Source organism: Hippocampus bargibanti, linkage group LG06 (assembly GCF_051943395.1).
Source record: "Hippocampus bargibanti isolate YZ-2025 linkage group LG06, ASM5194339v1, whole genome shotgun sequence".
In the NCBI taxonomy this organism is placed as follows: domain Eukaryota; kingdom Metazoa; phylum Chordata; class Actinopteri; order Syngnathiformes; family Syngnathidae; genus Hippocampus; species Hippocampus bargibanti.
Window position 1 is genome coordinate 14,801,649 of NC_142739.1, and position 20,127 is coordinate 14,821,775.

General features: G+C 40.2%; 2 protein-coding genes and 1 pseudogene across 6 annotated transcripts in view; 2 read left to right on the forward strand and 1 right to left on the reverse strand.

The window, feature by feature from the left end:
* cdkal1 (CDKAL1 threonylcarbamoyladenosine tRNA methylthiotransferase) overlaps nucleotides 1–10,032 on the forward strand; it is a 304,188-nt gene extending 294,156 nt beyond the window's left edge. For all 4 annotated transcript variants that reach the window (XM_088999350.1, XM_088999354.1, XM_088999351.1 and 1 more), the window contains one exon: nucleotides 9,680–10,032. In XM_088999350.1, the coding sequence (XP_088855476.1) occupies nucleotides 9,680–9,838 (159 nt within the window). In that variant the 3' untranslated portion in view covers nucleotides 9,839–10,032. The remainder of the gene's footprint in view (nucleotides 1–9,679) is intronic.
* A 1,299-nt stretch (nucleotides 10,033–11,331) lies between these two features.
* Nucleotides 11,332–14,683, forward strand: LOC148896591 (uncharacterized; annotated as a pseudogene). The gene is made up of 2 exons (XR_016115402.1): nucleotides 11,332–11,587; nucleotides 12,156–14,683. The product of XR_016115402.1 is annotated as an uncharacterized LOC148896591 (transcript).
* A 106-nt stretch (nucleotides 14,684–14,789) lies between these two features.
* Nucleotides 14,790–16,917, reverse strand: LOC148896592 (uncharacterized). The gene is given in 4 exon segments (XM_088999380.1): nucleotides 14,790–15,176; nucleotides 15,266–15,402; nucleotides 15,405–16,140; nucleotides 16,645–16,917. Coding segments are annotated over 3 exon segments (1,188 nt in total). The 5' UTR covers nucleotides 16,129–16,140; nucleotides 16,645–16,917; the 3' UTR covers nucleotides 14,790–14,849.
* Between the last annotated feature and the right edge of the window lie 3,210 nt (nucleotides 16,918–20,127).

Consider the following 20,127-nt stretch of genomic DNA (forward strand, 5'->3'; position numbering starts at 1 on the left):
ATGAGTAGATCATTTTGACTTGGTCATTTCAAAATTAGCTCCCTTGCTGAAAAAAGTGTGAGCACCCCTGCCCTCGCCAGATCAGACACTCGCACACCTCCTTCATATTTTGCTATTATTTCTTTTTTAAATGCAATAGTTGTACGCACTACTATTCTTTTTTAACTTGGAGCAGCATTTACTTTCTTTGGAGGCATGATTTGGGGCTAAAACTCGTACACCTGTATTAAACGCAAGAGCAAAACGCAGCACGTCCGCTAGCGACAACACTTGATCACAAACAGAGCGATACACCCTTACGCCGCTCAGCAACCCACCCTCGCCGACGCACTCACGCGTCTTACCGGCGTTCGAAATCTGATTGTTGCAAGAATATCTCGAATATTTTGTTCGAACTCCGATTTGTTCGAACTGTGAGTTGTGCGAAAACCTAGGTACCACTGTGTGTGTGTATATATATATATATATATATAAAACAAATATATTAACAAATATATTATATAACTTTTTTTTTTTACATGCTACCGGCAAATAGACAAGTAGCAGTTCAGCCTGTAAAAATTGGATGGCTGGATGGACGGACGGACGAATGGATGGATGTCAGCAAACGGACCTTTGCATATGTGACAAACAAAATAACCTCAAAAGTAGATATACCTGTACTGTAAACTACTGTTCATGACAAGAGCAAAAATCTGCCTGAACCACTTTACTTTGTTCTGGCCCACTGCTGGTGTTGCTTACCAAAATACAACTAAATTCTATGTTGAGTAAATGCTGGCTTTGAACACAATCTTTTCTTGCTAGACACACTAGACACTAAAAATAACTCCGAACACAGCCCTCAGAGCCTGAGAAAAATTGTTCTGTCATTAGCTGATGTGGATTCCTTTTTATGTCTGTGTGTCTCAGAAATAAACCTTAAGCAGGCAGGGTATTTGCAGGTTTTGCACAGTGAGTGTGTTCAAGAACAAAATAAATATTTTACTTGCTACTTGCAAATAGACAAGTAGCAGTTCAGCCTGTAAAAAGGATGGTTAGATGGGTGAATGGATGGATAGTTGATAGATACAAGTAGATAGAGAAAATATGAATGATGCAATTATTGCTGAGCAATTAAGAGTGGGATAGTCTACATCACAAGTGGATCATTTGGTGTGGTCCACAAAAGCAAATCAAGCATTTCAAGTTGCATCATGCTTGCTAAAGTCCAAATGTGCAATCCCCAGTAACAGTCATTATTCTTGACATCTGATTTTAAAACTAGTAATTCATCAATTTGTCTTGCAGTGGAGAAATTTCACAGCATCAAAGCAAAATGAAAGTAGAAAAACAAAATACAGGAGCTGCTGGAAAGGCAGTCAATCTCGCAGCGCCGTCTTGAGGTCAAAAGAACAAAAAAAACTAAATAACAAAGAGGTGAGGATCAAAGTGTCTCTTCACCGGTGGATCAGGGACATCATGGTGGAATGTGCACGTCAACGACAAGATAAATGTTGAAAGCAAACATGCAGCATCCATTGACGACAACAGATTGTCTCACATCTCCTGTCCCACATAAATCCGCTTCAATTCCAAGCCGCGACAGTTCCACATACGCATCGGCTCTCTGCGTTGACGCTCCTTTCTTCTTATCGCGGGCTCCTCAAGCCATGCATCCATCCAGCCGCAGACTGTCCAACAGCACCGAACTTTCCGCTGAACAAAGCGGATTAAACACGTATATGGTTTCCCGAAACCCATAACGGCCCTCCACGGGAAACGAGAACTACAATTAAAAAGAAACACCTGAACAACGAATCACCAAACACTTGTTTGGAAAATGGTTTGAACTCACAATTATTTAAATTCAATTGCACTGCCTTGGAAAGAACGCTACAGCTGCAGTAACATGAGTGGTAGGAGACGAACTGGCATTGTGCTTGACTGTGTGCCTCTAAATTGACTCACAATCAAGCTTTAAGTCTTGTCCAATAAGCCATATGTAAGTGTCTCCAAACAGGATGTCTTGAAAGTAATCGTAACTCAGGTCGACATGCTTTACCCCAGTGCTTAGAGCATCTGCTATATTTCCTGTTATAGTGGCTGTCATGTGCCCAGCATGTGTTTGTATGGGCCTCAATTACACAAATGGGTTCCACTGTATTTCATTGAAACGACCGTAAAACATTTTATGCAGTCCATCTGTATGCTTGCTTCGGGCTGTGCTCATTGTCAAAGGAGCCTATTTTGACACCGCATTAGTGTCTGTTGTTTTTTTCTTTTTTGTGTGTTAATGCCCAATAGTTCTATTTTTTTCTGAAGTCAAAAATATATATAACATCCTAATAGTACAAGTTACACAGCATTGTCTTCATAGTTTATTGGATTATTGTGTAGCAAGGAGTTGGCATGTTCTACATTTCTTTTGGGTACTCTACTCTCCTCCCACTTTCCAAAATCACATAAAGTTAATTTCATCTTCTTCATGCATCAATTCAGTTGTATGCCCTGCAATTGAGTGTCTGCTGCATTTTATCCAGTCAACTATATAAGGCTCCAATTACCCTTAAACCTAATGAGGGCAAAAAAGGAGAGGCATAGATGGATTTTACACCGGGGTGTCCTTCACAACTCACCAAAGAAAGGTTCTGCATCCATTGCATATTTGGCAGACTTATCTCAGGCCACATTTTCTTGGGTGCAGGGTTTTGTTTACAGCATGAAAAATAAACTAATCTTGGGTCAATTTCATTTCTTGTCACCCCAATGATGTTGTGGTCCTGTCATAGTTGTAACTAATTTGGTCACACCGTAGTCGCTTTCACTGTATTATTTGTTACCCCCAATTTTTACATAATTTCCATTTTATGGCATTTCACTGCACCAGAGATGGATACTTTTCAAATATACAAGTGTGCTTTTTGCTCAGGAAAGCATAGCCTTGACAGGAACGTGCTCTTGATTAGTTATGAATGTGTAAGTTCTCGACCCCAGGCGAAAAGAACAACTAATTCGGTGTTCAATTGACTTGTTGACAACATTATTTTGCTGTTTTGGAGTCCTGAACATCCAATATGACTATCAAATAGCGGACACAGAATTGATATCTAATACTCAAATTAATAACCATTTGGATTCAATCAAAATCAATAAATACATTCGTTGATTTTTTTTTTATTATTTGTATTTTTTGGCCAAGAATACATCCATCCCGTCATCATTTTTCTAATCTTAATTATCCTCACGAGTTTTGTGAGTGTTTTGGATCCTATCCAAGCTGTCTTCGCATGGAAGGCGGAATACACCTGAGCTGATTGTGAGCCAATTGCAGTAGACATAAAAAACTAAAACAAAAAACATTTTGTGCTCACAATCGCACCTCGTGACAATTAAGAGTGCTCAGTCCAGCCACTGCAAGTTTTTGGAATTTGGGCAGAAACCACAGTACCCAGAGAAAATATGCACAGGCAGGGACATGCTAATCAGTCGTCGCACCAGGCCGCCCCAAAGACGATATTCTAATTCAAACAAAGCTTTGGCTCTGTCAATACAGTTACTTTCCTATTGTCAAGCTTGTTGAAGACATGAAAAATATGTATCATTCCCGTAGACAGGCTGAAAGTATCAAAAATTAGCACTTTCTGACGAACTCCACTTCAACCGAAAACGCAGTTTGCCAAGTTTTTTGACCTGGCCAGAATATTTGAAGAACTGTATTTTTGCGGTGGAATTGTGAAGAAAGACCAAATTAAATTGAGCTCATCTCTGGTGCCACTTTCATTTGGCGTTGCGGCAGTATGCGACTCCTCAATTGAACTTGTTGCGACACATAACTCAACCTATGTGCTAAAATGTCCACAAATTGGACATTTGAGCACATACTTACTGTACCAACACTGTTTTCTGTTGCAACATATTACAGTCACTGAATAACGCGCAATAAATAATTATTACATTAATAAATAACTACCCAGCTGTTCTATAAATTGTTGCATTCGCGGAAGATGTATTTTGCCGAGTAGATAAAGCCAGCTTGCTAAATGCTGAAGTGGTCGGAATGACCAAAGTACTCTAAAGTTCTTATTTGGTGGAGCAGGGGGGCTCCTGCCAGAACCTCAAGTATAATGCCATCATCATTTTTGCCACGCCCAAAAGATCAACAAAACTAAATTGGTGACTTTGGGTTGGTCGTATTGGGAACTGCACTCAGATCATTGTTCAAAAGTGTTGTCTGGTAATTCGTAGTGCCCCAAAAAAGGACTCCAATGCGGCAGGAAGTACATATGGAAACAGTTCGGCAAGAGCTGATGATTACTTTATGACATTGCCCGCATTTAAAAATGGGAGAGGAGCATGCTCTGCTTCTCTGAAGACACACCTACTCACAGTGGTGTTTGGCCAAACTTAAGAACACCGCAATTAACCACTGCATTGTTCTCAGGCTCTGCATGTGTTTTCAGCAACTACTACAGTGGCGGTCCGTGCATTTCACACCTAGGCCTTCAGTGAAGTCCTGCTTAGTCCGACTTGAACAAATATCCCTCGTAATACCATAATTTATGACACAACGGCTGGAGATATCATTTACAAAAGCACACGCACGCAGTACTGGGCGTGGCATCACCTTAATCGTCTACAACACAGGCTATTTTCCGGAGCAATTACACATCAATAAATCTGCATCAGCAATTAGAACTTGTCACTATACGTGATACTGCAAACACTTAAAAATAAAAGGAAATTTAAAATCATTTGTCCACAAAGTTTTATGAAGTCCACCAAGAATATGCAATCTTTAACAAGATTTTATGCTAAATTACAAAATGTCAGTTTAATATAAGAAAAACAACATTTGTTGAAAATAAAAGTAAACAAATCTTTTTCATTTGTTCTTGAGAATAGGCTTACCTACATGCGACAGCGAGTTTTCCTCTCCTTCAGCCATTGTGGGTTAAAAAAGCGAGTAGATATACTTGGTTTTTCTGCTAAAGTTTCCGGGTCCGCTGAGGGCTGAGGTAAAGTAAGTATCCAATCACAGGACGCGTACGTCATGTTCAACGCGAGGCCCTCTAGCTGGCCTTACTGTGCCAACTCGTGATCTGATTGGCTATCGCAACTGTATATCAACTACATGTGCCCGTTCATGTACAGCGCACAGACGCCCTCACTGTTGATTCTGAAGGCGTTGGTCAGATTTCATACAGCCTGGCGACACAAACTAGCTGAATTCTGATTGGATTAAAAACTCTGACCTAAAACTACAACACTAACCAAATGGATATAATATAACATCAAGAAAACAGTATGTAGAATAATTATATATACAGTGAAGTCTCGTTATATCGATATCGGTTATATCGATAGTACTGCTTATTACGATACTATTTCTATGAACACAAGGAGAAAATTTACATGCCGCAGGATCGGATATATCGATAGTCCAGTTATATCGATATTTTTTCCGACTCCCGAGAATATCGATATAACGAGACTTTACTGTATATTTAGAAAAAAATACTTTTTTAATGAAATTGACTTTTATTATAATTATGATAATGATGTCTGATTATGTTAGGCCAGCAGAGAAGGCCTTGCTGGCCCTGACGGCCCACCACTGAACTACTATATATTCAAACATGCACATTGTGTTACGCATTTAGAAACAAATGTCGTGATTCACTTAATAACATCTTCAGAAATATTATCTTGTGGCCTTGTGTCCATTGATCGATTGAACTGCTGCTCGTCTTAATTGTCCCAGTGTTTTTGATCGCACTTTTAGCATTTTGGCTAACTTAAAAGCCAGTATCTTTTTACGCACATTCACACAAAACTTCAGTTGTTTCTAGAGTGACACTGACAGCTGGCGAGGATCATGTGGGAAATCATACCAGCACGTATTGTTGTTTCTTCTTTCTCTCGTGAGCTGGTGTCGAATTGCAGTAGCAGGGAACAAAAGTCCCATTTCAGTCTTCCAAAGTATTTTACCTGTGTCAGTCCATCTGTTTCATGATTTTTCTGGGTGATTGTGTGTGCCCTGTACCCCCTGCTGTGTTCAGAGAGTGCAACATGATGCTGTAAAACCTGCGCACGTTCACGTGGTGGTGAAATGTCACACAATCGTCAATCTTTTCCTCAGGCGTTCTCTCTTTCCTCTCAGTTTTTTCACCGCACTTCCCTTCGCTCCCACTGTGCTGACATGCATCCACAGGCCACTTAGATTTGCACGTATCCTCCCAACTGGTAATAGATATTAGCCTGCACTGTTCAGTCTCTATCCTGGCACCCCGGTGTTTAATGACACTTTTGGAGAGACAGCTATGTAGACAGATGGGGGCCAAGGTATCGGTAGAACACTTTGGTGTGACACCATTCTGAATGATGATACATTTGTCTGTTGTTTTATTTTTCTGTGGTTCTTTCTCTCTTTTTTTCAAACTTGATTATATGAACTCATTCACTGCCAGACATGTGCGAAAATGTCTACTCCAGTGCCACGGTTTTTGTCATTGTCACTCAAATTCCAGCACCCAGAGGATTTTGAGTTTTAGGATTATACAAACATTCAATGCAGTGTAAGAAACCTCAGGCTCTCTTTTTTTCATCAGAAAAAAAGATATCGTGTACTACATTTAATTTCCAAGCGGCTTTCAAAACTCTCAAGGACACTTTACAGTCACAGGATTTGTTTGGGAGGGTGAGCAGTGGCAGCCATTCGCGCCAGTGTAGCACTTTAACAACAGCTAAAGCTGAAACAAAGCGCTAACATGGAAAAAAGGACACTTCTACCCCCTTGTAGGAAGAAAAAACATTGCCAGAGGTCTAACCAGCGCTTTATCGGCACCCCGCCCCTCCGCAAGAAAAAACAAAACCCAAAGAAATTCGTGAATGGCGCTCTACATCACATTTTCAATTCCCGAATAAATTTGGGAATGGCAGTGAATGAGTTAACAGTGAGCTTAATAAAACACAACCCCTTTTTAGCACCAATTCTTTGCTTTTTAGTTACTGTATTTTACGGTGTATAAGACGCACCCTAAAGTCTTGATTTTCTTCAAAAGATGACCCTGCACCTTATACCCCAGTGTGCCTGATATGTGAAGTAATGTTAAGCCACAACAGGTCTCGCACTTACTGTCAGCAGCCACCGACATTTCCCCTGAGGAATAAGTCGTGCAGAACCGCAGCCATTACTGTCGTAAACTTTTATATATTTATGAATCATATTTGGAAAACTTAATTCATTGAAGGTGCGCCTTAAAGTCAGGTCCGCCTTACACCCTGGAAGATACGGTAGTGGCCCCACTTGATCAGATGGAGAGAGAGTGAGTGCATCATTCCAATAAAAAAAATTCAAACAGCAATTGATAACTGCTTTTAAAACATGGCGCCCATGTGTTTGGCAATGTGAGCCACATTTGATTCAGCCAGCCACCGGGCTCCTTTCTTCTCATACAGATAAAAGTGTCAAACGGATTACGCTCCTGTCGTTTGTTTCATAGCAGGATTTAAGGCGGAAGTCGCTTTTTTGGAAAAGAGGTGTAAAAACGTACAACATCAGCTTGCAAATACCTTTACTTAGATGTAATAAGGAAGAGGCTGTTCTCTGACAATTTAAATGTGTGCAGTGAAGAATTTCTTTTTTTTCTTTCCATAAATGGAAACCTACTCTCCTGCGAATCTTGATGGTGTCACTGTTTATTATTACGAAGCACAGTTTAACATACGAACATGCAGATTGACAAATAATGTTTTTAGGCACACACATTACTGACATTCTGTTTTTATATGAGCATTGCAGCAAATCTAATGTTTGCCTAAAACCACTGCTTAGTGCACAGGACAAGAATGAGTTTCCTGCCGTCAGCTCGTCCATTAGGAAAGCATTCCTTTGTGTTTGAAGCATCTCTCACATTAGAAAAGTATTACTTTCAACATCAGGTGCAGTGGGCTAAACACGAACCAAACTTGGATATGTCAGCAAGACTTGCACCTCGTACCACTATTGTCCACCGCTACTGAAAAGTGACTTATAGATGGGTCACTTAGGCGTTGGTGGTTATTGTATCCCTCCGGCATTACATGCGCCAACAGAGGAGAGAACGAATGAGCAGTGGTAGTAGATAGCAGAGACGACGGAAGAATTATGCGGCCCACATGGGCGTCCACTGTAACACTCTGCACATATGCCTAACTGGTGGTTCTCAGAGGTCAAAAGTGCAGTTGATTGGCCAAGAAATTCAATGTACTCCCAAATTGGGAAGATTTTTTATGTGATTTTGTAGCTACACGCACACGCACACACATGCGCACCCACGCGCAGTTTGGTGCATTTGCACGCTAGCTTTGTATTATCTCATTCAATGATGCGTGTCATGTGTTCGCCACAACCATAAACACACACACACACACGCCTGAGTGTACATGACAATCATATCATTAAATTTGTGTCAACATGAAAGACTCCGAACGATGGTAAAAAAAGACAACAGGCATGAAAGGGCTTTTATGAAAGAGTTGACGGTTGAAGTGCAACTTGTTGATCCACGTTTTGGAAAATATAAAAAGCCATTGCTTATGACGCTTTTCCCAGTGGCTTGTTGAAAGGTTATTCAAGAAAGCCACAGATCAATTGTTCGATATACCTCTGCATAATCTATCTTGGTGGTATTTTATCACCAGGCATTTTATCACCTCAAGGTCATCCCAATCCATATTCACAGATTTTCTCCTCCTCTGTGTCCACAGTTCACATTGACGCATAGCATGGAGAAATGCCTCTTTATTTTGTCATCAATAGCCTGAGCCTGAGCCATCTTGTCATCCTTAAACTAAAAAGAAAATAAATGTATTGTTTCTCTGCATCAGGTGCAAACATCCAAACATTCGTATATTTTGGTGCAAAGGCCTTGTGTGCCTTTAGGATTTTCCGCACAAGTACAGGTTGCAACAACCGTGTTTGTCTTCATTGGGATGGAATTGACAGCAAAGCAACTCTGTATAAAAATCAATGTTGTATTGCTTCCCGTCTTCACATTGATCTTTTTACACATCCCATCAAGGCTCATTGTCAACATCAACTCCCATTTCAGCAGACTGGCGCCAAGGAATAATTTCATTACCGCTAATCCGTTTCCTGCTTTAATTACACTCACTTATATTCTGCATTTATTCATAAAATAACAGCTGCCTTTTTTTCGCATTCCTCTACGGGGTATCAGATTTGGTTGATTATCATGTTAGTTATTCTCAAATTAAACAGCATTGCTGAGGGGCAACAGATGGAAGCAGACAGAAGGTGGATATTCTTGTTTGGAAAAAAAAAACACTGAAATGACAAAAATTTCTTGTTAAAATTTACTTGACATAAACACATGTATTAAAACTAAATTAAATATAATTGACACTACTAAAAATAAATTTGTGCAGAGACTTGACTAATAAACGTAAAGGAAATCCAAACACTGCATGTGTGTGTTTGTATATGACTGCATGCCGGTTAAGATGCAATTTACCTTCCTGTGTGGCATCTAGCGAGAGTTACTGCGACAGGTCGTCATGCTGACCCTCAGTTCAACTTAGTTTCAACTGAAAACTTTTAGTGGATCCTCCGTTTCTTTGTGGAGGAATTAACATTCTTTTTGTTGGCAAAGAAGATGCTGAAAAGACTTTTTCTCTTTGTGTGTTTTCTTCACAGGAGCAGATGGTATATGGTGTCCAAGGTCCCTCTTCTGTGTCTTCCTCCGTTTTGTTGATTGGGTCTTACAGTGTGGACCGAGAGCTATTGAAGAGGCTGGGGGTCGGACTGGCGCTGGCTGCCGCCTTACTGGCTTTTATTGTGGAGAGGATCTATTAGCGTTGCAAGTGTAAGATGGAAGAGGACCCGTAACCAGGGAGAGGATGGCGACATCAACAATATATTTGAATGGGAGCGATGTCTTCAAATTAACCGACTTGTTTCTTTCTGTGCTGTCGTGCTTTTAATTTCAATTCATTTGGCCTCTGTTTGCTTCTTTTGGATAAAGTCACATAAAACAGTTTTTATACGTCTCTTCGTATCAACTTGTCCTCATCCAAACATTGCTCCATCTAAAGCACTCTACGAGGAATACAAATAAATCAAATGTAGTTAAACTAATATTATCAAACCAGTAAACACCATAAAACACGAAAACGGTATCTCATACAGTTAAAAAGACATTGCATAACAAACACGAGTTTTAAAAATGAACAAAAGGCTTGCCTCATATTTAACTCATTCACTGCCATTCATGAATTTATTCGGGAATTCATAATATGACATAGACTGCCATTCCAGAATGTTTCTTTTTTTCATGCTTGGGTGCCGATAAAGCGCTGGTGATGGCCTCTGGCAATGTTTTTTCTTTTCCACCCGGGGCCAACATTTCCCTTGTTTCCATGTTAGCGCTTTGTTCCAGCTTCAGCTGTTGTTCAATCGCTATACTGTTTAAACCAATATGTATGTGTTGAATTGTATTTTGGACAGCTGCCCTGATTTCAAGCTCATAAAACTCCAGACCCATATCATTTTGTAATGAACTCTTTTGATGATGAAAGAAGAGAATCTGAGGTTCGCTGCATTGATTGTTAATGTAGTACTAAATTTCAATATTCTGTCACAATGACATAAACCCTGGCACTGTAGCGGATACATTTGTGTACGTCTGGCAGTGAATGAGTTAACATAAGCGATTATTTCTATAATGAGGAAACAGCAGCAGAAAAAAGATCAATGCCCTCACCGCTTCAAAAGAAAAAGTCGTGTTTATGAAAATAGATTGCAGACTTTCCATTTTGGAATGCGTCACCACGAATCTTTGGGCACATGTCTGTAACATGTTGATGGAAAATCTAGCGTTTTCCTCTGAAACGTTTCTATGATTTACTACAAGACTCATGAGAATGTGTATACCTCTGAGTGATACAGAGTCGAAACGGGGTCCTATAGAAAAGAAACATTGAATTGTCTCCTGAGTCTTTACAGCAGCTGGTATTATTCTGTTTTTCGCACTCTTTTACACAAGCACACGTACACACATTCTGCCTGTCTAATCTTTTCCTGGTTTAAGGGGCAGCCATCCCAACTCGCTCTCTGAAATCTCACACTCAATAATGTATGCCCCCCAATTGATATCACATTGCACCGGTACGGAAGAGGATTAGGGCCACTGAAGAAAAAAAAAATACGGTTGGCAATATTCTGACTTTAATCTCAGAATTCTGACTTTAAAGTCAGAATTCTGACTTTAAAGTCGCAACGAAAATAATTCTGACTTTAAAGTCAGAATTCTGACTTTATTCTCGGAATTCTGACTTTAAAGTCAGAATTATTTTCGTTCCGACTTTAAAGTCAGAATTCTGACTTTTTTCTCAGAATTCTGACTTTAAAGTCTGAATTCTGACTTTATTCTCAGAATTCTGACTTTGTAACGTTCGTGGAGCTATTCATGTTTGGCCTCGTCAGCGTGTACAAGACGTAAGTGTGGCTCGGAAGAAAGGACATACAGTAATGTCATCACCTATCGACTTTTTGCGTGGCCGAGGAGTGTCGGAAGACATCCTTTCTCTTTTGGAGGAGCAGAGGGTGAGTAAACAGTGTGTTGTGTTTGTTTCGTTTAATGGCTGTTGTGTCCATAGTTAACGTGCTCCGCGGAGCTGGTAACTCCGTTGCGAGCGCGAATACTGCATAATGAGTGGATGCACCCGGTTTACATTCGTGAATAAATAGTAACCATTTATGAATGACAGTGGCCGGTTGGAGAATCACTGCAGTTAAAATCATCGTGAATTGAACACACTGTGATCACACGTTCTGTCGTAGTTCTGTGTGTACATCATTTTAAGTAACGTTTAGGCACACGCACGCATCAACGAAGTCAAAAGTTGATGAACTGCTGTCTGAATAGGGACTTTATTTATGATAGTTGCATGTTGGAAGGCAAATATTTCCCCGTCATTTTCAAGCATCAATGTACCTTTGTCCATTATTAACAGTTTTCAACGTTTTATAGTTGCAACATATATGCCTGTGTGTTTGATTTACAATTGTTGAGATCAGTATTGCATGTGTGCTTCATATTTTAAAATTAAGTGATTATATGTTATGATGATTGAAGGTTTTTTTTTTATTTATTTTTCTTGTTCTTCTGCAGATTGACGGTGATGTCATCTCACTGATGGACGATTCCACCCTTGCCAATTATGTCCCTTGTTATGGAGACCGGATTGCACTCTTCAATTTTTGTAAGACGAAACAGCTCCCAACCAAAAGAAAACATGGACTTTTGGAAAAATTGCGTGGAAAAAATGAAAGTCAGGAACGATAGCGAGAAAGGAGACACTGCGTCAAAGACACAAGAAGCAAGACAGACAAGGAGGCAGAAAACAACGAGTAATGTAGCAATTGGATGGATACACAGTGATGGAAAAATAACCAAACAGGTGAGGGAGAAACAGGGAGGGGGTACCAGAAAACTTCAAATGTCCACAGAAGCTGGGTTAGAAGACATTCTCAATGAAGGAAAAAAACTGTTTTTCTCTGATTGAATTTCTCCTAAAGGCTCAGAATTGGACTTTCAGTTTGAGGTGTGGGATTTCAAACAAAACCTCCTCACTGATGAAACCTGCCAGTCCATTGGCAATATGTATGAGGCTGCAAAACTTACATTGTTGCGCTTTTATATTGCAACAAGGCCAAAAGATGACCACTATGATGACAGCACGGCATCCAAAGAAGTCTTGGTTTTGTCACACGTTGCCAGTGACTACAACCCTGAAATTGAAGAGGTCTCTGTTGATTCAAGTGAAATCTACACGGCATTCAACATTTCTTCTGATTCAGAAATAACCTTTGGTCCTTCACACAGCACAGAGGGAGATGTGGACATCACACTGATATATAACAGTCCACCCGATCCACAAGATGCGATGACAATCAGTGTCCACTACACTGACATGTTGAGTGATATGATCATAGCATTTTCTGAAAATGCTCTCTTGAACAAATCACTCATTGTGAAACGCATACTCCCAGATAATACAGAAGAAGCTGGCATTGGATCTGGAGTATTGAGAGATGTTCTCACATGCTTCTGACAACAATTCTATGACCGGTGCACCCTTGGTACAACAATTAAAGTGCCATTTATTCGCCATGATTTTCCAGCAGAAAAGTGGAAAGCAGTTGGGAGAATCCTTGTGAAGGGTTACCAAGATTGTTGCTATTTCCCAAACAAACTTGCGTTTCCTTTCCTCGAGCAGGTGCTTTTCAACTCGATCTACAGTGATCTAAAATCACATTTTCTGCAGTTTGTGAGCAGCCAGGACCGTGAAGTTTTGACGGCAGCAATGAAGGACTTTTCAGAAGTGGACCTAGATGAACTTGTGGAAGTCCTTGATAACTACGGCTGTAGAAAAAGAATCTCTGCTGAAAGCTTTCCCAATATATTGCAAGAAATAGCACACAAAGAGCTGATCCAAAAGCCCATGTTTGTGATTGACTGCTGGAGGGAGGTTATTCTCCACCGTGTCCTGATCAGTCCAGAAGAACTAAACAAGTTGTGCTCGGACTTACAACCTACCTCAAAAAAGGTCTGCCAACTGCTGAAATTTGCCACTGATTTAACCCCAAAGCAGAAGGAAGTGGCAAATTACCTGAAAAGGTTCATTAGAGAATTGGATGAATTCATGCTTCAGAAGTTTCTCCGTTTTTGTACTGGATCTGATCTTGTTGTAACCAATGCCATTCTTGTGGAGTTTCAGGAAATGACGGAGTTTAGTAGAAGGCCGGTGGGGCACATATGTGGAAATGTTCTGCATATTGCTGACAGCTATGATAATTTCCCAGATTTCCGATCTGAATTCAACGCCGTTCTTGAAAGCAATATCTGGGTGATGGACATTGTGTAGCTTTTTAATACCAAGAAACTGTGACTAAACTGTCGTAGGCTGCATCAGCACGACATTACTTTTACACTACATTACAGTATATTGTTTTGTGTTATCAATATGTTTGTTGAAACAAACTTTGCATTTTTGCTGTTTTATGGTTTGTATACAAATCACTTGCATTTTGTGTTATATTACAGTCATAGTTCTGTAAAGTTCTGTGGACTTTTTTATACAAAAAGGCCTAGGAAGTTATGCATAACCATCAGATGGTCGTTTCAACAGTTTTGCTGTATTAGTTAGGTGCATGTTTCTTTTGTTCAAAATTAAAGATTTCATTGCATTCAATTTTTGGCTCCACATGAATGTTGAAAGTTAATATATTGTGTGAAAAGGTGGTTTAATAACATTTTACAGGTATTTTCTAATGGCTTTATAATTCTCACATCGACCTCACAGTCCGGAGGTGCAAGGTGGATTCTGGTTCTGAACTTCCTGTTTGGAGTCTCCAGCTATTCCAGATGCACCAATATTTCACTAACCTGTGTCAGTTTAAAGGAAAACACACTAAATTGTCCTTGTCATTGTGAGCACTGGTGGTCGTTCATCTGTGCATTGCGCTTCGCTAGCAACTGGTTCAGGGTGTCCTCCGCCTACTGCCCAATGACTGCTGTGATAGGCTATACAACACACCTCACGACTCTTGAGGATAAGGAGATAAGAAAATGGATGGAGAGGTTTTATAACACGATTAAGACATCCATCCACTTGTGATCTATCACAAGGGTCACAGGGCATGCTGGAGCCATGGCAAAGTTTTAAAAATGTCTATGTACTTCCAACCTACCGCTGAAGAGTGCCATTGAGAGGAGTCGAAAAAAACACAACTGGTTGTGGAGTAAATTTGAAGTTTCATTTTCACATCAGTACAAAGTCCAAAGATTGCATCAGTACACATGTCAAATATACTTCAGTAATTCCTCTCTCAACTTAACATACAAGTCACTCGCATTCAATGGATCTGATGGTGCGTGCCATTCATTTTCCTCCATAAACAGACAACACAGTTCAAATACAGTTTCATCACATGGAAAATCGCCTTTTGTCGTGCACTCTTCCATACATGCAGTGATCTCTTCCGTTCCAACAGGTTTTAATTGATCCTCGGCACTGTGCATCGCAGGAAATGAATACATGATCACTGGTCGACCGGAAGCTGTATCATTGTGCAATCTTCGTCTTATTTTGTGTGAGTTCCACGTGTTCACAACTTCATCCAGCTCGTCCTGAACAAAAAGCAGCATTGTTTGAGGATGATATTTATACCATTTATAAAATTAAAGAAAAAAGGCCCAAAAACATTATTCTACCTGACCTGCACAAGATTAAGAAAGCAGAACCGGATAAGACTTTTATCCAGAAAATCTCCTGTAAAGTGGCCATCATCCTGAAGAGTTTGAAATAAATTCATCCAAAATTGTACACTCTGTTTGCGAAGGGTGGACCACCACCCTTCAAGCGCTGATTGGCTGTACTTCTTCCATAGAGGAAACTTTTCTCCGCAGCAAAATTGTCTGAGTGGTTCCGACGCAAAAACATTTGCATCTGTTCGACACAAACGTTTTCTGTGCCCCTGTCAGCACGGATCCTCTCTGGACATCCACCGACGCATGAAACTGTTTTTATAAAATAACTTGCAACCACCTTAGGGTCACTGTTTGTGGTATAGGCTTCCGCCCAGAGCACATACCGGCTAAACCCATCAATACAGCCATGAATGCCAATCCCATAGGGTTTTAATTTGTCATAGCCATCCATGTGCCAAAGAGCATTTGGCCCTCGACAGTTGTACTGCCACCGTCTTAGGCGTCGTGCTCTTCTTATTCCCACGCCTACAGGGTCAACCAATTTTATAATTTGTCTCATTATATCTTGTGACACAACAAATCCGTTGTGAATGGCACGCAGATGTAGCCAACGATAACCCTGCATCTGTCCACTCGTCAGGATCTCGTGCTGGACAAAAGCCAACACATCTCCCAGGTCTGATTGGTTCTTTCTTCGAAAAAGACCTAGTCTTTTGCATATCCTTTTCAGAGTCCGAACACTTAAAATAATTTGAGCATTATGTGATAAAATTGCAAGTATTTCCTTATTGCTGAATCCAATTCTAAAGCATAGCTTGATCAAGTCATCCAAATCTGGAATTTCAGCCACTGTTTGGGTTGCACCCTCCATCAGTCACTTTATCTGCACAAGAAAAGAAAGATGACAATTACAATCTGACAAAAACACCAGTGGGCAATTTGAAAACATGACTGTATGACAGTATGCTTGTTGTATATAGTTGTTTTTAACAATGTTTTCGCTTATGATAGTGTTAGTTCAAACGTAAGTAACTTCATATTCGTGAAGCAGTCTAAAAGTAAATACAATAAAGGTCGTGTGCGCATACAGTACTGTACTTTCTTCGACGCGACAGTTTAATCAAGTGCGTTCAGTTCACAATGAGTTCACAGTGACTCTCTGTGACTGTCTTCCACACGATGGGGTGCGAAATCAGCAGTGGTGTTGTTAAAAACAACGTTATGTGGCGTCACGGTGACATAGTACCAACTTAAATGGTTACTTTCTATTTATTCACGACTGTAAAGCGGGTGCATCTATTTATGATATTCGCGCTAGCAACGGAGCACGTTAACTATGGACACAACAGCCATTAAACGAAACAAACACAACACACTGTTTACTCACCCTCTGCTCCTCCAAAAGAGAAAGGATGTCTTCCGACACTCCTCGGCCACGCAAAAAGTCGATAGGTGATGACATTACTGTATGTCCTTTCTTCCGAGCCACACTTACGTCTTGTACACGCTGACGAGGCCAAACATGAATAGCTCCACGAACGTTACAAAGTCAGAATTCTGACTTTAAAGTCAGAATTCTGAGAAAAAAGTCAGAATTCTGACTTTAAAGTCGGAACGAAAATAATTCTGACTTTAAAGTCAGAATTCCGAGAATAAAGTCAGAATTCTGACTTTAAAGTCAGAATTCTGAGAATAAAGTCAGAATTCTGACTTTAAAGTCGCAACGAAAATAATTCTGACTTTAAAGTCAGAATTCTGACTTTAAAGTCAGAATTCTGAGATTAAAGTCAGAATTTTGCCAACCGTATTTTTTTTTCTTCAGTGGCCCTAATCCTCTTCCGTACACCGGTGCATCAAGCCTAGTTGGTGCTTTTCTTTTGTCTCTTTCTGTAGTCGTGTGTGTGTGTGTGTGTGTGTGTGTGTGTGTGTGTGTGTGTGTGTGTGTGTGTGTGTGTGTGTGTGTGTGTGTGTGTGTGTGTGTGTGTGTGTGTGTGTGTGCGTGCGTGCGTGCGTGCGTGCGTGCGTGCGTGCGTGTGTGTGTGTGTGTGTGTGCGTGTGTGTGTTTCTACTTTATCCCAGGTCGGTTGTAAGATTCCCTTACTGTCAGTTGCGTGTTTATGTGAGCCCGTATGCGACTTCACTTTCTGATGTGGTGCCTGTAGGTTCCCCAATGCTTAATTTAGCTGAAGGCCACGAGGCTTTATAGATACCCACCACATGCGTGCGTGTGTGTGTCTTCTCCAAAGAGACAGGATCCTTCACTTCTTCATTCAGAAAGCCTGTTATTAGATATAGCAACAGTTTGGTGCCTTTGCACGCTAGCTTTGTATTATCTCATTCAATGATGCGTGTCATGTGTTCGCCACACACACACACAAACACACACACACGTGTGCGGATGTGTCTTGGCTTGTCCACATCAATAGCGTACACAATATCAACTTTTGTATCGGATGAGCAAACGATGCGTGTCGAGTTGCACACAAACGCGGGTGCTAAAGCTTTATATTAGCTGATCAAATGATGCGTGTTGTACCCACAGACACACACACATACAGCATAGCTTTGTATTAGGCCATCAAATGATGCGTGTCGTTGTGAAGCTTGTTACATCCATCCAGCGGTGCCCAATATTATTCTCCAGCTATCCATAGTGTATGACACTTCTTTTGATGCTTTGTGAGCGCATTTCCGCAGCGCTTGTGTCGGTTTCACAGCATTGTTCTTCAATGAAATATGGATGCAGGGACACCCTTTATGTTTGGTACATCATCACTTACCATGAAATATTGAGGCGGGATCTGTAGAGAGGAGATCGTTATTCACTTTGCATCATTCCCTTCAGTTGTTTTTCATGAAAACGAGAGTTTTCGACTTTTTCTCCGTCGCAGCTGTTGTCAATTTGTCATTGGAGCCAGGGTGAACCTTGGACTGAAGACTGCAATAAACAGGTGTGTTCTGTGTCGGTGGTCCTCATCTGCCAATTACAAGGAAACATTACAATCGTGCAAAACCTCCTTCGATTAGCATGTTTTAGCATTACTGGAATGACTGAAGCTACCGTACTCGACCAAAAACCACGGCTTAATCAGAAATGATTATTCAAACACTGAATCACAACACTTGTGTAGAACATAACTTCAAAAGTTGAATTTGGTTTAAAATTTGAAGAATGTTTTTTTTAAACACCACAGATCATAAACAAAATGATTTAGTCTTTGCTCTCCTTTTTTTGCATCACAGCTAATGACACAAAAAACAAGTATAATGTTTGGGAAAATACCTTAATATGCAGATTAATGATTTACTGTTTTAAAATTAACGTTAAATATCAGCATCCGTTTTCTTCACACATGCAAATTTTTATTACGCTCAGAATTCTTGGCGGATGTAGATTTCATCACAAATCTCAATGTGATCATAAGTTGCTGTTAACTTTACAATTATTTTTAACGGTGACCAGAAACAAGTCACAAACGACAGCAAACATCGACCAAATTGCTCATTAAATTAACCTCCATCTCTGACTTTGACCTTTTCATTTGTATAAATAAGTCAACAAGATCGCGCGATTACAACGTTGATCGTTGTATAGCTCTCGCTTATCTGCATTCATAATTGGCGAGCATTTCATGACATTTACAACATATTTGCATAGCTCACTGTGTGATCATCGTCATTTCCTACATAAACACTGTTGGTTTTCTGCATTAGACATCATGAATGTTTTTGTTTTGTGCAAATCTAGAACAGAAATAGATTTTTTTAAAGGTATCATTCGCTTGATACGAATCCCATTAAAAGTTTTTTACTCCTGAAGCAGTCAATCATTGTGACTGTTGAACGAAAACACTGACATAATTAATGAAAAGGTTTCTTCAGCCGTCATCTGTACTTCTTTGAAGGTGTCGGACATTTCGCTTCTTATCCAAGAAACTTCGTCAGCAAATTAAAGTCTAACTGGTAGTTTAGGCCCTATATATATATATCCCACTGTCCAGACATGGTGCCGGACTCTGCTATGATAGGTCCCTGCTCTCAGGTTGGGGGGAGCAGAGGACTACTCCCTGCAGCTCCACTGATTGTTCCTATTGTTCTGACTAACAACTGGCCTGATTGCCCCACTTCGACCGGTATCATCTCATCAGTATTACTAATCCTATGTTGCCTAAGCAGGCTATTATATGAACGATCCAAATTGAACCTCACCCCACCAAACCGGTTTAATGAAGGATTTAGTTGTTTTATGAAAATCACTTATTTTACTCCACTTTCAAACCAACTATGTTCTTTCGCTAAGATTTTAACCTCATTGTCGTCAAATGAATGGTTGCTAGCTTTTAGGTGCACATGTACTGCCGATTGAGGCCCACTAGTATTATCCCTGCAATCTTGATAAAGTCTTTTTTTGAGAATTTGTTGAGTCTCCCCAATGTACTGCTCTTTACAATTTTCATTCTTACAATGTATTGAATAAACTACATTACTTTGTTTTTCATTTTGCAGCCTATCTTTTCGATGCACTAATTTTTGCCTTAAAGTGTTTATCGGTTTGAAATAAGTAGGAATTTTGTGTTGCCAAAGGACTCTTTGTAGTTTTTCAGAAACTCCTGCAATGTGAGGTACTGCTACTCCTCTCCTTTTTGTATGTTCAGAGTTTTTGGTTTCATTCCCTATTCTTTCTTTCTGACATTTGTTAAATGACCACTGAGGATACCCACAGTTTGTGAGAGCTCTCCTGATATGTTTTGACTCCTTTTCTCTACTTTCGACGCTTGTTGGTATTAGTTTAGCCCTATGCTGGAGGGTTCTGATAACTCCTAGTTTGTGTTGTAAAGGGTGGTTAGAATCGAAAAGCAAGTATTGGTCA